The following is a 21,982-nucleotide window of genomic DNA, read 5'->3' on the forward strand; positions in this document are numbered from 1 at the left end:
CTAGCTACAAAATCTAAATAGTAATCCACTTTTAGTAGGCATCCATGAAAATATGGCCATGAAACTGAAGAATACTAGCGACTTGCTTCATTTTTGCATGATTTTAGCATAAAGACATGTTTAGAAATTCTAAAGGAACAGCTTGTTCAAGGGAGGCCAATGATATGCATGGACGAGAGGAGAATTTTTTTCAGAGAGAGGCAAGGACAGTGGTGTCACTTCAATACTTATCCTTTAGTGCTCAATGTAACGGCACTACATAGTACGAGACTGTTATAGTTTTCGGTTGAACATAGGTTTTGAAAAGGGGTTGCTGAAGAAAACTGAGGGGTGCGGAAGCACCCTTCGCACCCCCCTGGCGCCGCATCTGGAGGGGGGAATAAAAAAATAAAAAACGAGACACACACACAGAGACAGAGAGAGAGAGAGAGAAAGAGTACACGGAAATGACGGAATAGTTATTGAGAATAACGTAACCAAGTGATAGCTCGTCCATTCCTGGACTTCGCTCCGCTCTACCAGGTGCAGGCACATTGCACAGTGGATCGGATCCCACTTTAAACTCTAGGTCCATTCTTGATTATCTTATCTGTGAATAAAGTGAACTTAAAACATCAATTTAATTCAATTCTTTTCAGTGAACGAGCGTGCACTTGCTGACATGCATTGTTCTGAATGACGCTTATGGTAGAACCTACATTTGAAACAAAGTTTTCCTTGGCGGAGTTAGAAATCAAACAAAACTTTGGCAGCCACGAAATGTATTTACAATTGAACAGCAATGGGAGACAAGTAGTGCCTAACACGAACACAATTGCATAGAGAATTACATAATGCTCTCTACTTCTTGACAAGCGGGTAACCTTTGGTGGCGTAGGGTAGGTACTTGTTCGATACGGCGCCGTCTTCTTCCACCAGTTCCTCGTCCAGAAGGAGCTCAAAATTTCCCAGGGCTTCGGGAGAAGGGGTCTTGTTCCATCTGGTACTGGAAAGACACGCCATGTTATCATCGACTGAAAAGTGATTCGTTTGGTTGTATCTTAATTACGAACAATGCGTGAATAGTCCTAATTGCGAACATATAAAAGTGAAAAATAATTTGATGTTCTACACTCTGCCCCCCTCACACACACATCCCCTAAATGTGCCTTCAAGACACGGGGAGCTTTACCTTTACACCGGGAATCTCTGGAGGAAGAGAACGAAAACATGTCTCTGTAGGACTCGAGAGGCTCGACAAATGAACGCGTGAGTATATTGAGGGGACTGCAGCTACCAGCCGATTGCAGAGCTTATTGCTTCGCTCCGCTCACTCGCTTTCTCCCCTTATTTTACCGTTGTGCACAGCCTTGATCCACAGATTCCAGAGACAGACTATAATTGCGAACATTTGTAATCTGTGGAGCAAGGAAGGACGCGCATAACGGTAAAAAGGGGAGAGAAAGAAAGTAGGCGGATCGTGAGCGCTGCTTCAAACAACTGCTATATAGCTGAAGCCACGTGTTTCCATCTCGCGTGTTCATTGGTCGAGCCCTCTCGAGTCACTACTTGTGCAGAGATTTGTTTTCGTTCGATTGCCAACCTGATTGACCAATCATGGTCTTCTACTTTGAAAATCCCTCCAAGGTAATTTTGCCCTTTCAGTCTGTCGACGTAATCTTTCATACGCGTGTTAATGTTGTATTTCAAGTTCAGTTGTTTTAAGAATGGAAATCCAGAGAAAGGGAAGCTTTGTGCTTAACAAAAGAGATGTGACATTGCTTCGACGGGAGGCACCAGAATAATACAATGAAGGGAGACCTCAAAAAAAGCTTAAAGGATGAGGCAGAAATGTGTGATGCCATGTTTCTGAGGATGGAAATAACCCTGAAAGGTGTGAAGCGGAAGAAGAAATATGTTTTATTGGACAAGAAGATAGCGAAGAACACTAACAAGCTCTTAAGAACAGTGACATATTTTTTTAAAAAAATATTAGTAAAATAATTATATTATTACTTGACGAAGTTTTTAATTGCATTATTAATTGCATGATGCTATTTTCAGTTGAGAATTGTGTACTAAAAAAAATAGGTCACATTTTTATTATTAAATTTATATACTTCGACGACGACTTTACTTAATTTAAAATGTAACTTTTAAAACATCAGTGACAAGTTATGTTTGTCATTTTTTAATATTTCGCATACGTAATTTTGTAGAACATATTTTATTTCTTATGAATGTAACGGAGACGAGACGGAAGCTAAGATAACGAGACAGACTTTCAGATTCATTATTGCTGTTGCAAATAGTTTTCATCGTATTCTTCTAAAATCAAGAAATTCATCTTTCAGCCTGTGCTTGGACTGAATCACAAACTCCACCCATATTGAACTTGGATCTTGGACGTCACACGTAAACAATGGCGATGCAGAAACACTACAGCCAATTAAACTCACAGACTCACAGAAAGTTAGAAGTCTACATATACTTACTCTGGAATGCCGTCAGGAGGCAGCACTATCGACAGTATATTGTCCACCAACCTGTACTTGAGAACACGATCGTTTACCGTTGTGCATTCTAGCGATGGAGACACGTTCACCTGCGAAAAGAAAAAATGATACAAAATTCAACCAATTGCAAACCTAGAAATAAAGAAGACAGATCGTATACAGGGTGTCCCAAAATAATTCCCCGGATGTAGTTATTTATAAGTTTCCAGTGTTACATCTGACTTCTACATGGATATTATTAAGAGTTGAGACGTAAAGTGACGGGAGTGGTCTGTGATAAGCACATGGGCACACAGAAATGCCCTAGCTATCCCCTGACATCTGGCAACAAGTGTACCATGTGACTACTTTCTCAACAGCAACCGACTGTTTAACCCCACCCTGCGAACAAGGAAGGGAGTGGCCTTCTGCGTTTCTTCGTTATGTTAGGACCTTGTTTGTTGAAGTTTGTGAACCAGTGGTTAGTTAGCACTTACAAATTTCGCCAACAGGAGTGCTGGATAATTTATAAATATCCTGATGCTCCAAGAGTATTCACTGGATTTTCTTCCATCCCACTGGTAACCTTTGAAAAACAACACTGCGCAGTGCCAAGGTCCAGACAATCCAATAGGAAGAAAAGCGACGTAAAATAACCCAACTCGTAGAAAAGGGTGTGCATTGTGAAATTACGACATGTAAAGGGCTATTGGATGTCCGCAGGATTTTTTCCTGGGAGAGGCAAGGAAGGTTTTTTCTCCAGGGAGGCAAACAAGGCACATTTTTTCCCCAATAATAGTGTTGTTCCATCAAAAAACATTGCTTAAATTTAAATTTATTATGTTCATGCAATAATTAACACATATTATTGTGGCTGAAATGAAATTATATGTGAAAAATATATAATTTTTGATTGACTTTCATTTTCCAGGTGGGCACCGCCCCCCTTGCACCCACTTCCAAACGCCCATGGCTATGTCCGAAAACAAAAAACTTGATCAAAGAAAATTGGGTATGCTTACCTCAATGAGCCAAGGTTTGAGGTTGTTGTCGATGATGATGTCGTAGCCGTAGCACTCGAAGCAATGTCGCTCGGACGCCATCTTGGGAACCACGGCCTTCAGGGAGTGGACGATCAACCAGGAGATGGACTTGAAGAGATTTTCGGTCACTGCCTTTCCTCGGGTGCTTTCCAAATACAGACGCAAGTTCTGCAAACTTAGCTTTCCTCCGTGAATGCTATTGTAATCTCTCTGGAAGACAAAGACAAAAAATATGAGCCGTTTAGGTATAAGTAAGTCCGAGTCAAATAAAAGTGAGCAAAGACGATTTTTGGACGGAGAAATACACACCCCAGCGTTAAGACACTTGTCCCACTGTGGTTCTATACTCTTTCTATTCTCCGTGAGTGTCTCTTCATCAGTCTCAATACATCCTCGCCAGGCGTGGATCCACGGAGAGGGTGATCACCCCTCCCAACTGCTAGGCTTTTGGACATATTATTATGCCTAAGATTTTTGAAGACTCAAATGTTCCGTCTTTAATCACCAAGTGTTAAATAGGCTCGATAATATTTTTTTAAAAGTTTAAGTCTACTTCATGCTCATGATAGGCTAATCGGAACTGGATCCGCCACTGTGCAATATGGCTGAAAAGGGGATCGAACTCGAGACCCCTTGAGAGATTGTTTCTCTGTTTCCTTTGTTAATTCGTTTTACTCCTCGTATCTGATCGATCAGTTAACCGTGACATTAGGATGAATTATGATAACAACATACAATAATAAACATGTATTCCAGCCAGGTGCCATGTTCGAATCCCGGCCTGGGCATGCGTTTTCTTTGTGAGTGTCCCTTCATCAATTTCATCCTCATCGTACGGATTAGCCAAGAATGGCAGAGAAGCGAAGCTAAATAACAAAAAAACCTATCTATTCCAGCCCTGAGCCCTTAATTTTGCAAAATTACACTCTCATCTCAAGAATATGGAAGCCAACTTTGTTTCCATTTGTAGTACGATACATATATTTTTTATTTTGTAAAACAGCTCAAGTGTTGGTTACAATTGATTCTCGGTGAGGTGAGGTAATGTGCGTCATAGGCCTTGGGGGGATGGACAACCCTAATGCTTCAATACAATTATTGTTTCAATTCCACGATAAATTATGAAAAAAGTATACATAACGGAAATATTATGATCATTTTCTAATATTTATTTATTTATTTATTTATTTATTTATTTAATAGAAGATTCCAAATACAGCGTTAGCCATTTTACATTGGAACGTTTTTATAGAACATAAGGACAAAAAAAATAACATAATACATCAAAAATAATAACATAAAAAAAATTACATGTGGTTAAAAGACTTACATATTTTTTGCTAACTTTCTTCTAAAACTGTCCAGATTTTCAAAAATGTCTATTTGGCTTCCTAGATTATTATATTCACTGGGCAGTCTATGGAACAGAGAGCGCTGGATGAGACACAATCTCGGCTTCTGAGAGGCAAAAAGTTGAGTGCTTCTTGTTGAACGGGCAGGCACACGAAAGTGAATTTCCTGAAGAAGGCGGTCACTTCTGAGGTTGCCATTCACTATTTTATGTAGAAATATTTGGTCAGCCTGTCTATGTCTCTCTTGTGGAGTTTGGATATTTAACATTTGCAGGAGGATGGACTTTTGCAAGTGTTTTGTGGACGGAATTCGGTGTCGAACAATGGCCAGGAAGAAATTTAGGACGGAATTAAGTCTATCTGAATTTGAGGGGCATGCCATAGACCAGATCGGAGAACAGTATTCAATTTTAGGTGACACAAAAGATTTGTAAAAGGTGCTGAGGGCAGTCAAGTTGTTTATTTCCGTGAAACGATAGAGAAGACCCAGCATACGCATTGAACCCCTTGTGACTGTAGAGATGTGCTCAGAAAAGGAAAGTATCTCGTCAAATATGACGCCCAGGTCCTTTTGTGCGGCAGCTCTTTGAACACAATTATTTCTTATGAAATATTTAGTATTAAATGTGTTTTTCTTTAAGGAGAAGGTCATCATGGTACATTTTTGAGGGTTGAGTTTTAAGTTCCATAATTCACACCACTTTATTAGAGAATCTAAATTCTTTTGCAGAAGTGTCATGTCACTGAAATTGGAGATTTTACTATATATTTTGCAATCGTCAGCGAACAAGAGAAGGTTCTTGCATGACTCGGAAAGATATTCTGGGAGATCACAAGGTATAGGATGAAGAGAAGAGGTCCAAGAACACTACCTTGAGGTACACCAGAAGATACAGCTTGATAAGAAGAAGACATTCCGGAAAGAACAACTTTTTGTTGTCTGTTTTGGAGGTAGTGCTTGAGCAGAGAGAGAAAGTTTCCATGAATATTGAAACGGTGGGATAATTTATGAAGCAGGAAATTGTGGTTTATAGAGTCAAAAGCTTTCGAAAAATCCAGATATATTACATCCAGTTGAGAATTTTCAGATATAGAGTTGATAGCGTCAGATAATAAAATGCTTAAGTTGGTTAAGCAGGAGCTTCCTGGTAAAAAGCCGTGCTGTGCTGTATTTATATATGGAGAGGTAAATTTGTAGAGTCGGTCCTTTATTATCTTTTCACAGGCGATAGAAAGTGGTGAAAGAAGGGAAATAGGTCTATAAGAAGAAACAGCACACTTGTCTCCAGATTTGTATAATGGTACCACGTTAGCATATATCCAAAACATATCCTATTTATGTCCATTCTTGGATATCCAGTTCTGGATAAGTTCTAGTTATGTTTTGGATATCCAGAATTGGATGTGTTTTGGATATCCCATTTTGGACAAGATCTAGATATGTTTTGGATATCCAGAATTGGATGTATTTTGGATATCCCATTTTGGACAAGATCTATATATGTTTTGGATATCCAGATTTGGACGTGTTTTGGATATCCAGTTCTGGACAAGATATAGATATGTTTTGGATATCCAAAATTGGACGTTTTTGTATATCCAGTTCTGGACAAGATCTGGCTACATATTGGATATTCGGAATTGGACAATGTTTCTGACAGCTAGTTCTATACATGTTTGGGCTATGTATTAGATGTCTAGAATTGGTCGAGTTTCAGATATCCAGTTCTGGATATCCAATAGACGTCCCATCGATATCTGGAATTGGATATATAATGGATATCCATGGATCTGATCTGGACATTGTGGATATCCAATGGATATCCCTTGGAGATTTGTGCTGTATGGGGAGGTACCCGATTAAAAATCCGCCCGTCCCAACTGTAACTTCTGGATCCGCCCCTGATCCCCGCTCACCCTCATCTTCGCGATTATCCAAAAATGGCAAAAGCGAAGTAAAGTAAACCAAATCCATAAAAAAAAACATTCGTTATGTATACGTATGTATGGCTATTTGCACTAACGTGAGGATACTTACCCCATGTCTCTGTATAGAGACATTGGTGAGATGTATGTACATGTTGTCCAACGTCTGGATGCTCGTGTCGTACTTGAGGGTGCAGAAGCGGCAGAATCCCAGCTTGAAGAGATAAGCCTTCAGAGGATGGAATGAGGTCACCAGAACGTACAGCCTCAAGTCGAACTTCTTGCCTCCGATCAGGAGAGGGTTGTCAATGTACCTGGAAATAGCAGGGTGAGTCCGTGCTCAAAATGGTTTCCTTCAATACCCGGAACGCGCACCACAAATTAGTGGACAAGACTAAACTCCGTACCAGCTAACTGTAGACCAGGAGAACGAGAACAAGTCTCTGCGCAAGTAGTGACGCGAGACGGTTCAACCAATGACCAGGAGAGAAATGGGATTGTGTAATGGGCGACGGGAGTTACCCTATTTCCTCCTTCTTACTGTAAGCGTTGCAAACTTTTGAAAAAGATAATACCGATCGCACATTGCAAACGGACCGTGTTTTTGTATCCACGTTCGTACGATTGGTTTAAGAATTTCTTATAGAAATATTAGGGATAAAACTGCAAGAGCAAATTTTGACAAGCCGTGCATCTAGCGTACGGGCTAAGGACTGGACCGTACGTCCGTACATGCCATGAAATTTCCGTACGATTGGCAACGCTGCGCTTTCACCACTCGATTTTCCTCCTCCTCCTCTGCCGATATGAGCTGCCCTACTCTAAAGTTAGCTGGGACAGGGTATACTTCTACTTACCAAAATATATTATTTTTAAAAAAAAATCTTTAAATACTAAATAATCGTAACCTTTAAATAGGCATGAAATTTTTTTACTTAGATTTATAGATTATCATCAGGAAGCGAGATAAACAAAATGACGTAGAAAAAATTATATTATTTAATCAGCACACAACTGCCAATGGCAAACTGACATCGATACGAAATAATTCTCCCCTAGAAGCTTATCTTCCCGCTTCTGGGAAATTCGCCCTACTTCCGAGGTATGAACATTGTTTGGGCAGAGAAAACTATATTCCTTTTCCGGAATGTCTGGAGTAAGAGAACGCGAACGCGTCCTTAGCGCACGTTGCGGCTGTGTGCCTCGTCCAATGAACGCTCGGAGGGGAGGGAATAGCGCGGGAGGGTGCGACTCGTCTTGTCTACTAGTTCTGTAGTAAACATGACAGCTCGCAAGCCTACTAGGGGAATTCTGCATTCTGCACCCTTCCCCACCTAGTCTGGCCCCGCCCACTAGCTTTCGCCTCTGCGCGTCGCTACTACAGACATTCCGGAAAGTTAATTATACCAAACGATAGATTCGACATGTGATAAACGTATGACCCTAAAATGGTTGGCGCCTGGAGCCTACTGACTGCCCACTAACAGGAGACAAATTTAGTTAACCTAGCATTTTTCTTTAGCATTAAAAAAATAAAATGGATGTCCAATGTCGCAGCTTCCGGCTCACTTTAAGTCCTGGGTGAATCATATAAGAATGTATGAACATATATACACTCTGCCTCTGCCCAATGCGTATAACGGTGGAGAAGGGGAGAAAGCGAGTGGGCGGAGCAAAACCGTGCGCGGCGCTGCAAACGGCTGGTAGCTGCAGCTCCATATTCCTCTCCACGCACTCACTTCCCCTCTCACGCGTTCATTTGTCCCCTCTCCTCCTTGCGCACAGGACTTGTTTCCATTCGCTCGCTCCAGAGTGCAGATAAGGGTCTTGTCTGTGGTATTAGGCAGCATGTGTACTCAAGTCCAATTTTCCTTTAAGCACTTTGCTTTTGGGCGGAGGGGGCTCATGATAGAAAATGCACTCTCCAATTTATCATTTGATTAGAATTGATTTCATTTTTGTTATTTAGTTTCGTTTTCTGCCGTTTTTGGCTAATCGCGAAGATGAAGATGAGTGATGATGAAATTGATGAAGACTCACAGAGAACACCTCGGGTCTCGGAGCGCGATGTGCTAATTACGGATGGCCACAACATTTCAAATTATCCGATATCCGTTTCGAATTCAACGGATAATCTGCATATTCGAATATCCGGATAGTTCAGATGTGATGAAGGATTTGTATAATATCCGTACAGTGAAATACGACCATGGCGAATAAATGAATACGTGGATAGCCCATAAAACGGATAAACGATAAAACTGTCCGGATAATGCACACATTCGGATATCTGGACATTTAGGATAATCCGAATATCCGAATATAGGAAAAGTGGAATCCGAACCACTATGCGATGTGCCTCCAAGGGGTATCGAACCGATCCCAGCCTCAGCATAGGTGTTATTTGTGAGTGTTCCTTCATCAATTTCATCATCATCTAGCTAATAGTGGGTGCAAGGGGTGACCCTTCCACTTAGTACACCCTGGAATGCATTTTGCAAACTAACGAGGCTTTGGCGTCTGCATCTACGACCAGTGTAATCCTCTGTAGGGCTCTGTGTGTGTGTGTGTGTGTGTGTGTGTGTGTGTGGGTGTGTGTGTGTGTGTGTGTATGTGTGTGTGTGTGCTGAGTGTTCATTTACAGCCTCAGCTTCCAACCCAGGTAAGAATATTTTAGTCCTGAAAAAGTGGTTAATGTTAACGGGGCTGGGTCGTATAATATGACAGGTGCAAAATACAAGGGTCGTTCAAGGTTGACCGGGATTTTTGTACGTAAAAAATCGATGAATAGCCGGATCATGATGAAACGTGCGGGTGACGTAATGTATTCCTTCGCAAGTAACTAGCGCCCGGCATGACGTATTTCGCGCATGCGCAGCAGTTACAGCTAACATGGCGGCAAGCAGTGTGTCTGTGGCTGTGGAGCAGCGGTGTGTAATCAAATTTCTCATGATGGAGAAAGTGAAACCAGCTGAGATTTTCAGACGATTGCAAGCACAGTATGGTGAACAAACGATGTCGCGGACAAGAGTGTACGAATGGTGTGAGCAGTTTCGCGAAGGACGGGAGCTGGTGACAAATGAAGCGCATGGACACATTCGCCCGACCGCAGTCACACCAGTGAATATCGCACGTGTTGAGCAAATGATTCTTGAGAACCGGCGAGTAACAGTGCGGGATATTGCTGCCGAGGTGAATATCAGTGTCGGGAGTGTTGAGACAATCATTCACGACCACTTATGCTTCCGCAAAATCTGTGCAAGGTGGGTTCCCCGCCAGCTGACATTCGATCAGAAGTGGACACGCAGGACGGTCTGTGAACCGCTTCTGAATCGGTTTCGAGCAGAAGGTGATGAATTGTTGCAATCCATCATCACGTGTGATGAAACATGGTTGTACAATTCAACCCCAGAGACCAAAAGATGCAGCATGGAGTGGCGGCATAAAGGTTCCCCGCCCCCCAAGAAAAGCAAAATGCAGCCGTCCGCTGGAAAGATCATGGCAAGTGTCTTCTGGGACATGAAGGGCGTTATCCATGTGGATTTTCTGGACAAAGGGAGCACGATTAATACCCAGTATTACTCCACATTGTTGAGTGGTGCTGTACGAAAGTCCATTCGCAAGAAAAGACCTGGGATGTTGTCTGAAAATGTCATTCTTCTCCATGACAATGCCCGCCCTCACACGGCCAATGTGACAACAACAACTCTGGCCAACATGCACTGGAAAGTTCTGCCCCATCCCCCCTACAGCCTGGATTTAGCCCCCAGTGATTATCATTTGTTTGCACCCCTTAAAGACCATCTGGGAGGGAAGAAATTCACGACAGACGAAGCACTGCGGAGTGATGTAATCCAGTGGCTACGACAACAACCAAGTTCTTTCTACGCCAAAGGAATTCGGGAGCTGCCAGAACGATGGCAATGGTGCCTCGGCGCGCACGGAGAATACTTTGAAAAACTGACATAGTTTGGTGTTTCTTCTGATACCTATTTCCTCTGCAGAAATAAAAGTCCCAGTCAACCTTGAACGACCCTTGTAGCTTAGGTGCTGACGCACCATCAATTTTCAATGCAATCAATCAATCAATGTAGCCAAAAGTTGCAGAAAAGTGAAGTAAGATAAACCAAATTAATCAATGATAACACTATTAAGACTTGTTTCTATGTTTAATAGAACACTCAAAATGCTGACCAAGGCAGAATTTATTGTCAAATAAACACACCGTACACGTGACGTTTCAACCTTGTGTTGAGCCCCCGATTTCCTGATTAAATCCGGCCCTGGTTACTTCCTTTCATCCGCCCAGTCTCTCTCCTTAGGTGTCTCAAGAGCAGAAGTAACGCCGGAATTTCCGAAAAGGGGGATCATACATAACAGTAATATTTTGTCCCTAGATTCGTTTACGCAAGTACAGAAGGAGAAGAAACTACTGTTAATTGGCAGTACCTTTGATCTGGGAGTTTATATTTAAATCAAAGATTATCTCTGAAGGATTACATAAGGTTTATTACATTTTGTTTCAATCTACATATTTAAAGAGGGTTTCCACAGGTACATTATTCAAATCAATAAATTCTCTGAAACTAGAAAAGCGTACTTGGGCCAATCCATAAGTTCCGGGTGTGACAATCACACGCTTCAAATCTAAATATTTTGTAAACGAAGACCTTGGCTCATCCATATCATTATTATAGTTTCAGAATGATGATATTGTTACTGTCCTGAAGAGTGAGCTCTGTGAACAACGTTGTTTTGGGGCAATTCAAGAATAACGGGAGTCCGGGTGTGACTCAGAGAGAGGTAAAAGCTTCACTTACCACGACACAACTTGAAAACTCTGTGAATTATTACAATTTTTTTATCCATCATATTTTTTGGGGGGGGGGTGTAGATTGTAACCTTTCACCTCATGTCTTTTATTCCAGAGAAAACATTTTTATTTTTACTGTTATTAATTTTTAAAAAAGTTCCGGGTGTGACCTATGTGAATACCTCATTAATTAACTCCATTTAATACCATATTACTCACCTAATACTTTAACTGAACAATATCAAAGGGGAAAAGAACCTCTTCAACTCATAAATTTTAATAATAACCAAATTTATTTGTGAAAATTACAAATTTATTGAGTATTGCTTATACACTCTCAAGTCTTAATGTAAAAAGACAACCTTTATCACATTTCCCACTTCTCTTTGTTAATCTGTATTCTTAAAGCCATTCAAGGACATGTAAATATCAAATTAATAACTATTTAGTATCCCGCAGTAAGCTAAAGCTTAATTTTAATGCTGTTTAAATAGTTTTTGGACTAATTTTACTTTTTGAAGTGTCATGGATTGGCCGACCTATGGCCTAACCATTAGTACTTTCAATAACACAAAGTTTGCCTAACTATCTCTGTGGCCTACCCTCTACTTACGGATGTTCCGGCCTGTAACGCAACCTTGCGTTTCCTTACCTCATCTCTCTAGGCACTAGCATGGTGATCGGACATATCTTGAATAAGCAAATCTTTGCTAATGGGGAACTTGGGGATTTCAAACAGGGGTTGGCTTTACCAAATGCTACATTAATTTCTCTATCATCAGTCTCTGGACTAAACGCTAGAGGAAGGTTCTTCGTCGTCGTAAAAGTGGTGTTACTAATTGTAGTGTTAAGCCCTTTTATAGTCGGGGTGGAAATCCGTGGAAGTCGACCCCGTAGAACTGGAAGTTTCCACGACAACGGCTTCTTTAAAACAACAGCTCCCCTAAAATGTTGAAATGCACAATCCAATAAGTACATACACACATGCAATAACATGTAAAAATACATATTAATTAACCCTATTAATATAATATAATAGCAAAAAAACAAAAAAAAACAACAGTAAAGTCCGGTCTTTACAACCTCACAGCGCATTTGAATTTGGTTCGGAGTGTGAAGAAGACCTTGCTACAAGGTTGACTGTGTGTTTATTTGACAATAAATTCTACCTTAGTCAGCACTTTGAGTGTTTTTTTAACAAATCAATCAAGTTCTTCATCTATCCTGCAACCCCGTTCCTACCACCAGGCGGGGACGAATCTTACTTGGAAATGACGTAATCCTCCCTGTAGAGCGAGGTGTTGGAGGATGACGTGGACGCTCTGATCTCCTGCACGGCCTTCCGCAGCTTGGAGAGCTTCTTGATGAGGAAGATGCCGTCGCCCCTGGACTTCCCGCACGGCTTCATGATCCACGTGGAGCGAGGGTTCCTCCGGTACTCCTCCACGAAGAGGTTGTAGTCGCCGGGGAGGATGTAGGTGGTGGGGAGGAAGTCGAGGAAGATGTACCGGCCTCTTTCGTCTTTGGCTCCGACGGGGTCTCCCTCCTGCTCCAGCCGTCTCCTGTACCTCATGATGTTCCTCACCAGAAGGTCCTTCCGACTCAGCTCGTGGAATGTCGGGAAGTGATTGATCATCCTGACAGAAAATGAAGAAAAACATTAATGGTCCTCTTCCACGCATCCCAAAACTTTCAACACCCCCCAGAATTTTGAGCAAATGACCGATTTGTTCATTTGGCTTTAAATTTACCCTTACATCCCTTAAATATGAACGTACACACAGTACATGGGAATTTCTCTATCTGTTTTTCCAGCCGAAACTTCACTTATTGGCTCAGATGCCGAAGTTGCAGCTATAATTCGAGCAACAATAGTTCCTAGCTTTCAGTGAATATTCGTCACTTTTGTAAGCGTAAAAAGAGGATATGATGGCCCTTGAACCTATGAAGGAAGTTGGTTACTGTGGAGACGATTTGTTTCTGTTTTGTACTACATTGCTAATTAGCAACAAGGGGTGGGAAACTTCATGGAATGCCTTTGCTCGTCCTGACCTGCAAGGAGAGATCAGATGCTGCCTGGCTTGATTTGTTGTTTTAAGTCCACTTTATGTACAGAAAGGTTTATCGGGACTGGACCTACAATTTAAAGTGGGATCCGAACAACTGTGCCGTGTGCCTCCTGGGTATCAAAACCGGGACCCTTGATAACAAGGCGTTACAACCGCCATCGGGGAGGCTACAGACGTTGCCTGGCCGAAGAGTGGCTTATGACTATGGTTACCTTAGCCTAAGGTCCGTCGTCCGGGAGGAATTTGACAAAAAAAATCACAAATGTCCTACATAATTTGAATTTGAATTAACAAAATATGTGTTTCGGTCGAAAAAAGAGTAATCGAAATATACATTATGCATTAAATTTCTGTCGACTGCACTCCCAAACCCAACAGTGAAATTAATTTTGATTCAGATACTGCAAAAAAGTGGTTCTAGAACAAAGACTGATACGGAACAAAGTTATTGAACTATAAACTACTGAAACAATTTTAAGTTATGTTAAGGACATTATGTTTCATATTATTTCAAGTTATGCTAATTGCTGAATATTTTAATTGAGTTAAATTTTTTGGGAATTGCTGAATATTTGTTTGTCTTTCCAGGTAATAATGCAAATGTTGGGAGAGTATTTTAATTAATGTCAGCACAATGTAGTGACGAAAAAAGAAATTTCTCACAGAGTCTGTAAAAGTTTTGGTACTGGTTCAGTATAATTTCAACGAGTTCAGAGTTCCATTTGACTAAATCCGTAGTTTAAAAATATGGCTCCTCCGAGAAATATGACTGAAAACATGTGTGGCAACAAATGTATTGTTTATCATTGATTACAAGTTTGGGAATTTTGTATCTAAGAAATCTTTTAAAAATCATTATTTTTTTAAACTGAAAATGTGTCAATTTTACATTATTTAGTAACTTGTTCTAGTAATGTGTATTATTTACTGCGAATGATTTGTGTCCTACATTTTGGGAGAGAAAGTCCTACATTTCCCTTATGGTGATATAGTAACGCTATTTATGACTGAGGGTAAAACAACAAAGCGTCATCTTTGCAACCAACTTTTGCATCAAACGTAACCCTCCTAACCAAATTACTTTTTACAGAATTGTAATAATGCCTACGTTGTTAGGTTAGGAGCCCAGGTTTAGGACTGTTAGCAACCCATTAGCTAACAACGTGTTAGCATATGGGAGTATTTGAAAATAAGATCCTTAGGAAAATATTTGAGCCTAAAAGGGATGAGGAGACAGGTGAGTGGAGAAGGCTACATAATTTAGAAATACATAATTTGTATTCATGTCCAGATATTATTAGAATGATTAAATCGAGAATACTTAGGTGGGCAGGCCATGTGGCAGGAATGGGAGAGGAAAGAAGAGTTTACAGGATTCTTGTCGGGAAACCTGATGGTAAGAGACCTGTAGGAAGACCAAGACGAAGATGGAGGGATAATATTGAGATGGCCTGTGTTGCTGCAGCCATGAACCTTCGGGTTCAATAAGGCTAGAGAGTTAGTTAGTTAGTTAGCATCTGGGTGTGCCTCTCACTCGACCCGCCCTTCCTTCTTTTGGTGCCAGACAATGATGGTGCCAGCCTGATATATGTGTGTGGGGGAAAGGGGAGGGGGGTGCTACAGATTTCGTTTTCAATTCTCGGGGGCTAATATGGGCGTAACTTGGAACCTAACTTTTGAGGGGCGAGCAGAATCTAAAATTTTTGCATTCCATAAAAACAGTGATCAGGACTATTTCGCTAAATTACTGTTACATTTGAGAGAACAGAGCACTCATCCTCCACTTACTAATCGATCCCATTACGAAGGTAACACTTGAATTGTCGCAAACTAAAAAAATGTTTTTTTACATCCAGATGTTTATGGGGTATGCACATTGCAATAACACAAAGCTTAGAACGTTCGTGAAAGGCAATTTTGAAGGTTTCAACCATTGCAAGCAGCTGCTGAAGGGTTCTTATTTTGAGTTTCCTTTCTGCCTCGTTTCGTTGCGTGCAGTAACTTCAGGCATCACTAAACTCTGTGCATATCACAACAATAGTGGGCGGCGAAAGATTGTAGCTCTTCGTACTTCAGAAAATCGGCACTTTCTGAATTGAAACTGTCCTTAGTAAAGATTTCCTTTAATTTAGAAATTAGGTGATCAAGAACTGTAGAATAGATCCTAATTTTAACATCCTCTTCACATGTAACTCTTTTTGCTTTCACATGCTGAAATGTAAATACGCCACTATGACAGTAATGCAGAAATTATTTTATAACATCACAAGTTATAATTAATTAATATGTAGGCCTAGGCCTACGAGCATTAAAATTGGCCGGTTTTTGCACCGTATTGCAGTATTTTAGTGGGTTGGATTTGTATTAACGTCCACTACATGCACAGAGGATAATCGGGACGAGGCCCACAGTTTGTAGTGGAATTTTAACCACTTACTGAAATGTGCCTCCAGCAGGGAGCGAACCATGAACCACTTGGTTACATGGCAATGGTCTTACAGGTAGATCACCGGGGTGGGAGCAAATTCTGTAATAGTCCGCTTCTCAATCTACATCGTGTGAGCGGGCCTTAACCGAGAACATAAAATGAATATAGTAATTACTTACTGATTGTCGCTAAGTCGGTGTAGAAGTGATGCTTTGTAAACATCCCTAAATACTTTGGTGCTTCTTATCCTAAATACAATGTAAAGAAAGGTGTTATTAATATACAGCATATTTAATACAAATTATAATCAATGTAAGAAATAGAATTACTGCATGGGTGTCGGGAGGGAGGGAGGTAGGGCCGGTTCGTCGGCCCCCTGGAGATTGGAAGTTTTTCATTTCAGGTTACGAATAAGCAGAAAGTTTGTTATTTTTACAGTTAATTACAGAAATAAAGTTCAGTTAGTAGTCGAACAGAATAACGAAAGTAAAAACAGCATTAGATCGAAAAAAATAGTGTAAAATACAGAGCATATGCTTCAATATCCTACCATTTTATCCGAAAAAGAAATGGTTTTCACTGTTTTCAGAATTCCAAAAAATAGTTTTATGTGAAACGTCACACAACGTGATTAAAATATTCCCCTAGCATTTATGTGAAACGTCACACAACATGATTAAAATATTCCCCTAGTATTTAAATCATTTTCTTAAACGAGGTGTTCAAAAGTTAATAACACAATAGAATGACTGTGCATTTTAGTGCACTAACACTATGAAATGTAACAAACAGCTGTGCTACATCTTTGCATCTGGTGGATCGTGTACAGGAGTCTCACCATAGATACGTAGTTAGATATTATAATAATAATAAAAATAAAAACATGTCCTCCATTATGTTCTGTTATGGGGCTTATCCCCGTATTGTGTGACGGGCAAAAATAGCCTATGGGCTAGGGTTGCCAGATTTCTAAAATAAAAAAAAACTGGACATATAGACATGGATATAGTTAAATTTATATAACGTTTTTAAACATTACTATATCAATTGCAGTTTAAAGCATTGTTAATGCCGAATTTTTAACATCTTGACAAAATATATTAATATTTGAGTGAACACTTGGCGTCCTTTAAGGGGTCCTTTGTTTAGAATAATCACTACTATAAGAAAACTTTCTTTTTGGCATGACGAAATAAAAGAAAACTTTTTACATCACCTAAACCATGAATATTATCCACTCCACTCTGATTCCATTGACCAAGAAAAAAAAAGTGATAGCTGTATTAAAACCAGAACTGCCTTTGCCAGTCGTGAGTGGCTTCTTATTCGACAATCGACAATGAGCAGTTCTACGCCAATGTTAATATGAGGATTGAGTGGTAAATGGTAATTGGTATCCAATTAGGTTAGTTATAAATTGTTATTAATTTCTTGTTGTATAAAATGATTTTGAAATTTGAATTCGTTTTTTCTTTAGCTAAATGCAAGGCAAATGGGCGTCCCGAGAACATTTTCCGGGACATTTCTTTAAAAAAGAGGACAATCCCGTATAGGGTCTGGCAACCCTACTATGGACTGATGTACCATACTATAAAAATCAATCAATCTATCCTTTGTCGAAATGTAAATGGTCTAACGATGAGAATTGTGCACAACCAACTCTAGATGTAGCTTTAAATGTGTTTATGAAAAAGCAGAGATGGATACTACTGCAAGAGACATAATTTTAAAAACGATTACAATTAAAAATATACTATTACATTTTATTAATTGTTAGTTCAAAAGTAGTATTTTATGAATACAATAGTCACAAATATTAAGCTGCACGTAATGACACGTGTATTGCAAGTAGTTATTCCAGCACTATAACAAGTTTTCAACATATTATTATTTTTATTATTCGAGATTTGCCTCGCCCGAAAAATAAACTTGTCTGTGCTCCTGAACCCAAGCTATGTACAGGGTGGTCCAAATGTCTTGTTACCTCTACATAAATATGTAATAACACAATAATCTAATACAGCATAAGGTATTCTAATAAACAGACACATATGATGGATTCACTGTCAGCAGGACGGATGTTTACGCATCCACAATGTTAGTATTAGCACCATCATTTTCGTGATATGGAGGGTGAAATGTAAATAAACAACTTCACTGAAACTTAAGGGGGTGACAAAACATTTGGATCACTCTGTATATTTTTGTACTATGGATATTATGTTGTATAAACTATACAGTATGTCTAATTGTTTGACTGTACTTGCCATATAATATTCCAGTTCTCATCGGGTGCTACCTCAGTCCATCCGCGCCTATAAAAATTGGAAGTTACAACTGCATTGGCGAAGTCTTGAGCGTATGTGAGCCTCATGATTTTCTATGACGTCACGGACAATCTGAAAAGTATGATGATATGTTACTGTGAGACAAACATTGCATATCCTGGAACTGGCATTAGTGGAACTTTTCCCCTTCAAATTTACATTCTATCTTCGAGTAGAATAGAGACAGGGGTGTAAGGTGTGCTGCTTCCACGTAGTACACCCAATCGGTGGTCTCTGCTTCCACGTAGTACACCATGGACTGAATTTTGCAACGAGGCTATGGCGTCTGGACCTAGGGCCAGTATAATCTTCGTAGGAACTGTGTGTGTATTGTCTTGTGATTTGTCTTTATTTGTGCTCAGTGACTTTTTACAGCCTCAGCTTTTAACCAAGGTAAGAATATTTTAATCCTCAGAAACTTGTTTTATTTTTGCTATGATAAGGGGCTGGGCCCCGTATGGTGTAACGGGCGCAAAATAGCCTAAGTGCTGACGCACCCAAAATGTTAAATTCAAATTCAGAATAGAGACAGAATATCGCAAAAATAAGAACTTCGGTTCTCTTACGTCAGCGCCCACTAAGAATTTTTCCAAAAATCAACCCAAGAAAGAAAAAGGGAATGTTAAACCTGTTTTATTTCGGTACGTTTACAGCTCAAACCCCTTATCCTTAAGCATGAAAATCTTTATATTGTAAACAAAAATGCTCAACAGATGGCACTGTGTGTATTATACGTGTCGATATGGTTGTGATTTTTGAATTTTATACATATATGAATTAATGAACACGCTTGTCATTCTTATGGATTATAATTTCCGATACCTACTGATATTGTACTAAAATAATGCTTCGTAATTATTGATATGAATATTAATTTCCGATACTTGCTGATAGTGATTAAAACTAATGTCTCATAGCGCCTCATTTATTCTTTCTTGACAAAGTCACTGCCTTGTTTCAAGTCCGCGTTTTCTATAATTTGATGAAGAAAATACACTATCATACAATGCTGGCGGGTTGCTATCATCGTACATGTAGCCTACCGTTATAGAAAATTACAATTTGTTCTAACTTAAACGGGGAAAAAACGCCGAAATTACAGGCATATCCGTTACAAGATAGCCTAATGTTGCCACTTCACTCATGAAATAAATGGGTATTCCCAAACCAGCAAAAGTGCTTCACGTGACTCACAAACTTACAATTTCGACCCTGTGGCGATTTCTTTTTCTCTCTCGAAATTGGCATTCTGGACAAATATTTCTCCTAAATTTCCCCATTAATTAATTACTAGAAGTTTCTCTACGACACAAATTGGGAATGAAAAGTATTACAAGTTCTTAGAAAGCAATCCAGTTTAAATAAGTTGTACAGCTATCAAATTAGAAGCGATCAAAGAATTGCGTGACATTTGAAATACACTGCATGTTACTGTAGATTTTTCCCGCGAGTCTTCACAAAAACGCTGTCTAAAAGATCATAGTTGTAGACTTTGTAGCGAAGTTCGCACATCGCCGTAAAGTTAGGCAACACACACAACGTCATGCGGGCTAGCAGGCATATCACGATCTAAGTGTCCCTTTTTTGCCGGCGACTGTACAATATGGTTTAACTCAAAACTATCATCAAGTTAGAATTCCGCTTCAAAAAATATATGGGCATAAATGATGATAGCAGAAAGTATATACGTCAAACTTTATCACGTACTGGTAACCTCGCGTGCCACAGTGTGGGTACCCTGTAACATTAGGCTACGCATATAGTAATAGGTTCACACATCATGTATTCGATTCCAATTATAGCTAAGAAAAAATATATTTTGTTCACAGATATTTTTTGTAGAATTAGGTTAATACACATTTAAACTCCATATCAATTTCAGCAGCTTGACCAAGAAGACCCTCTGATGCTGTCCTCAAATTTTCAACCATGAGCTAGAGGAGTCGGCATGGGCGAGCAAACGGCTGTTTACCATGTAATCGTTCCCTTGCGTTGTCGAAATGTGTAGCTTCTTTCAACAAATCGTCTGCTATATTCAATGCCATCAATTTGTATTATCTGAAGGTGAAAACCGTACACCAGCGACAGTAGAGACGTAATGTTCTTGATTTTTTTTTTTTTTTTGACAACGAGGCAAGCTTCCAAGCTACTGAAGCACTTGGATGAAAGCGAAGGGGAAACGAGAGGAGAAAACAAATGACTGTGCACGTTATTTCGCGAGTTTGGTCGGTCAAGCTGTATATTCCTAGCAGTTTGTCACACCAAATTCCAATAAGGAAGACTACGCGAACACAAGTAGTCGTTAATGCATCCAGAAAAACATGTACGTTTCATTGACACTGACCCAATTAGACAGTCAACCGGCAGACATTGCGCTGTGGTAGCAGGAAGACTCCTCAGGTCTCACCACCGCCAGGTTTCGCTTTCCGTAAATGTGGAATATGAGATTAAACAAAGACAAGAAGCGCGAGACCCCTGGACTTTGTATCAAAGAGACTGCATTCGGACGGAGACACATGCAGGTGCAGTGAGATCTCAACCACGAAGTCAGTTCAGTGCAACTCACTCTCGCTAATCTGTCTTGTTTCCTTATCGTCGGCCTGGGACAAGCCACAAGATATTGAAACCGCTACTATCTGTTAATTTAGTTCCATTCCTTCTAGACTCGTAGACCTCAGTATCAAAACACGAGTCATTCATCAATGTGTATGTATGTATATGTGTGTGTACTTCATGGAAAACTACTCTCCCAAGTTTACATAACTACGTTATTTACTTTTTAACGTGGTCAACTTTTCTGCATTACTCAACACACGTTTCTTTCATTGTAACTTTTACTCGACCACAAACATTACCTCACTACAAAAAACTTGTCAGGAAAGGAAAATTGCAACGGAATCATTCATTATCGTAACATTTATAAGTCGATTTACTTGCCACTTTATCAACATCTTATTGAATATTAAAAAAATCCAAAGCACAAAAACGGATTCTAGATATCTAAGCTTGCCTTGAGAATAAAATCAAGATATTACTAAAATTCAGGTTTACTTACTTGAATCCATAAAATAAAGGCAGATACAACTATAATTTTAACCACAATGTTGAGAACATTTTTTTATCGGTCAACACCACCACAGACGTGGATTCTTGTCAGCATGTCCAGTCACAGATCAATTATGACAGATGTCCATTCTCTCGTAAACTTTCGCGAGTGTTTTTAAACTTACAGAGCCATCTAGTGGATTTATTTATTTATTTATTTATTTATACATACTCCCCATAACAGAGCTATTGCTCCACTTACAACGGGGGCTTACAAGTAAATAAACTATGGTACATAATATCCATATACATAAACATATATTAACATATACATAAACATAAATATTAACATATACAAACACATAAACCAATTGCATATACACAAATAATTAAATGATATTAATGCCTATTTTCAGTTTGTGTTATATTATATTGTATTATAAAATTATATTTAGCATTGATAAAATAACTTGAAATATATAATTACAATTTTTTAAACAAAATA

General features: G+C 39.6%; 1 protein-coding gene across 1 annotated transcript; it reads right to left on the reverse strand.

Moving 5' to 3' along the window:
• Nucleotides 1–757: 757 nt before the first annotated feature.
• LOC145996949 (polyglutamylase complex subunit TTLL1-like) lies at nt 758–21,598 on the reverse strand. The gene is made up of 8 exons (XM_083133535.1): nt 21,488–21,598; nt 18,373–18,504; nt 16,285–16,353; nt 12,874–13,245; nt 6,908–7,109; nt 3,497–3,727; nt 2,475–2,584; nt 758–985 (listed from the first exon to the last, which is right to left on the reverse strand). The coding sequence occupies exons 2-8, from the start codon at nt 18,477–18,479 to the stop codon at nt 841–843; spliced, it is 1,236 nt and encodes a 411-aa protein (XP_082989661.1). The 5' UTR covers nt 18,480–18,504; nt 21,488–21,598; the 3' UTR covers nt 758–840.
• Between the last annotated feature and the right edge of the window lie 384 nt (nt 21,599–21,982).

The sequence above is a fragment of the Lepisma saccharinum genome, chromosome 13 (assembly GCF_977018435.1).
Source record: "Lepisma saccharinum chromosome 13, izLepSacc3.1, whole genome shotgun sequence".
NCBI classification, from domain to species: Eukaryota; Metazoa; Arthropoda; class Insecta; order Zygentoma; family Lepismatidae; genus Lepisma; species Lepisma saccharinum.

Coding starts and splice junctions, on each gene's coding strand:
- LOC145996949 (XM_083133535.1), bottom strand. CDS start 18,479: ATGAGGCTCACATACGCTCAAGACTTCGCCAATGCAGTTGTAACTTCC. Junction 3,728..6,907: donor TCTCTATACAGAGACATGGG/GTAAGTATCCTC, acceptor TTTGTCTTCCAG/AGAGATTACAATAGCATTCA. Junction 986..2,474: donor CCTCCTGACGGCATTCCAGA/GTAAGTATATGT, acceptor GTGTCTTTCCAG/TACCAGATGGAACAAGACCC.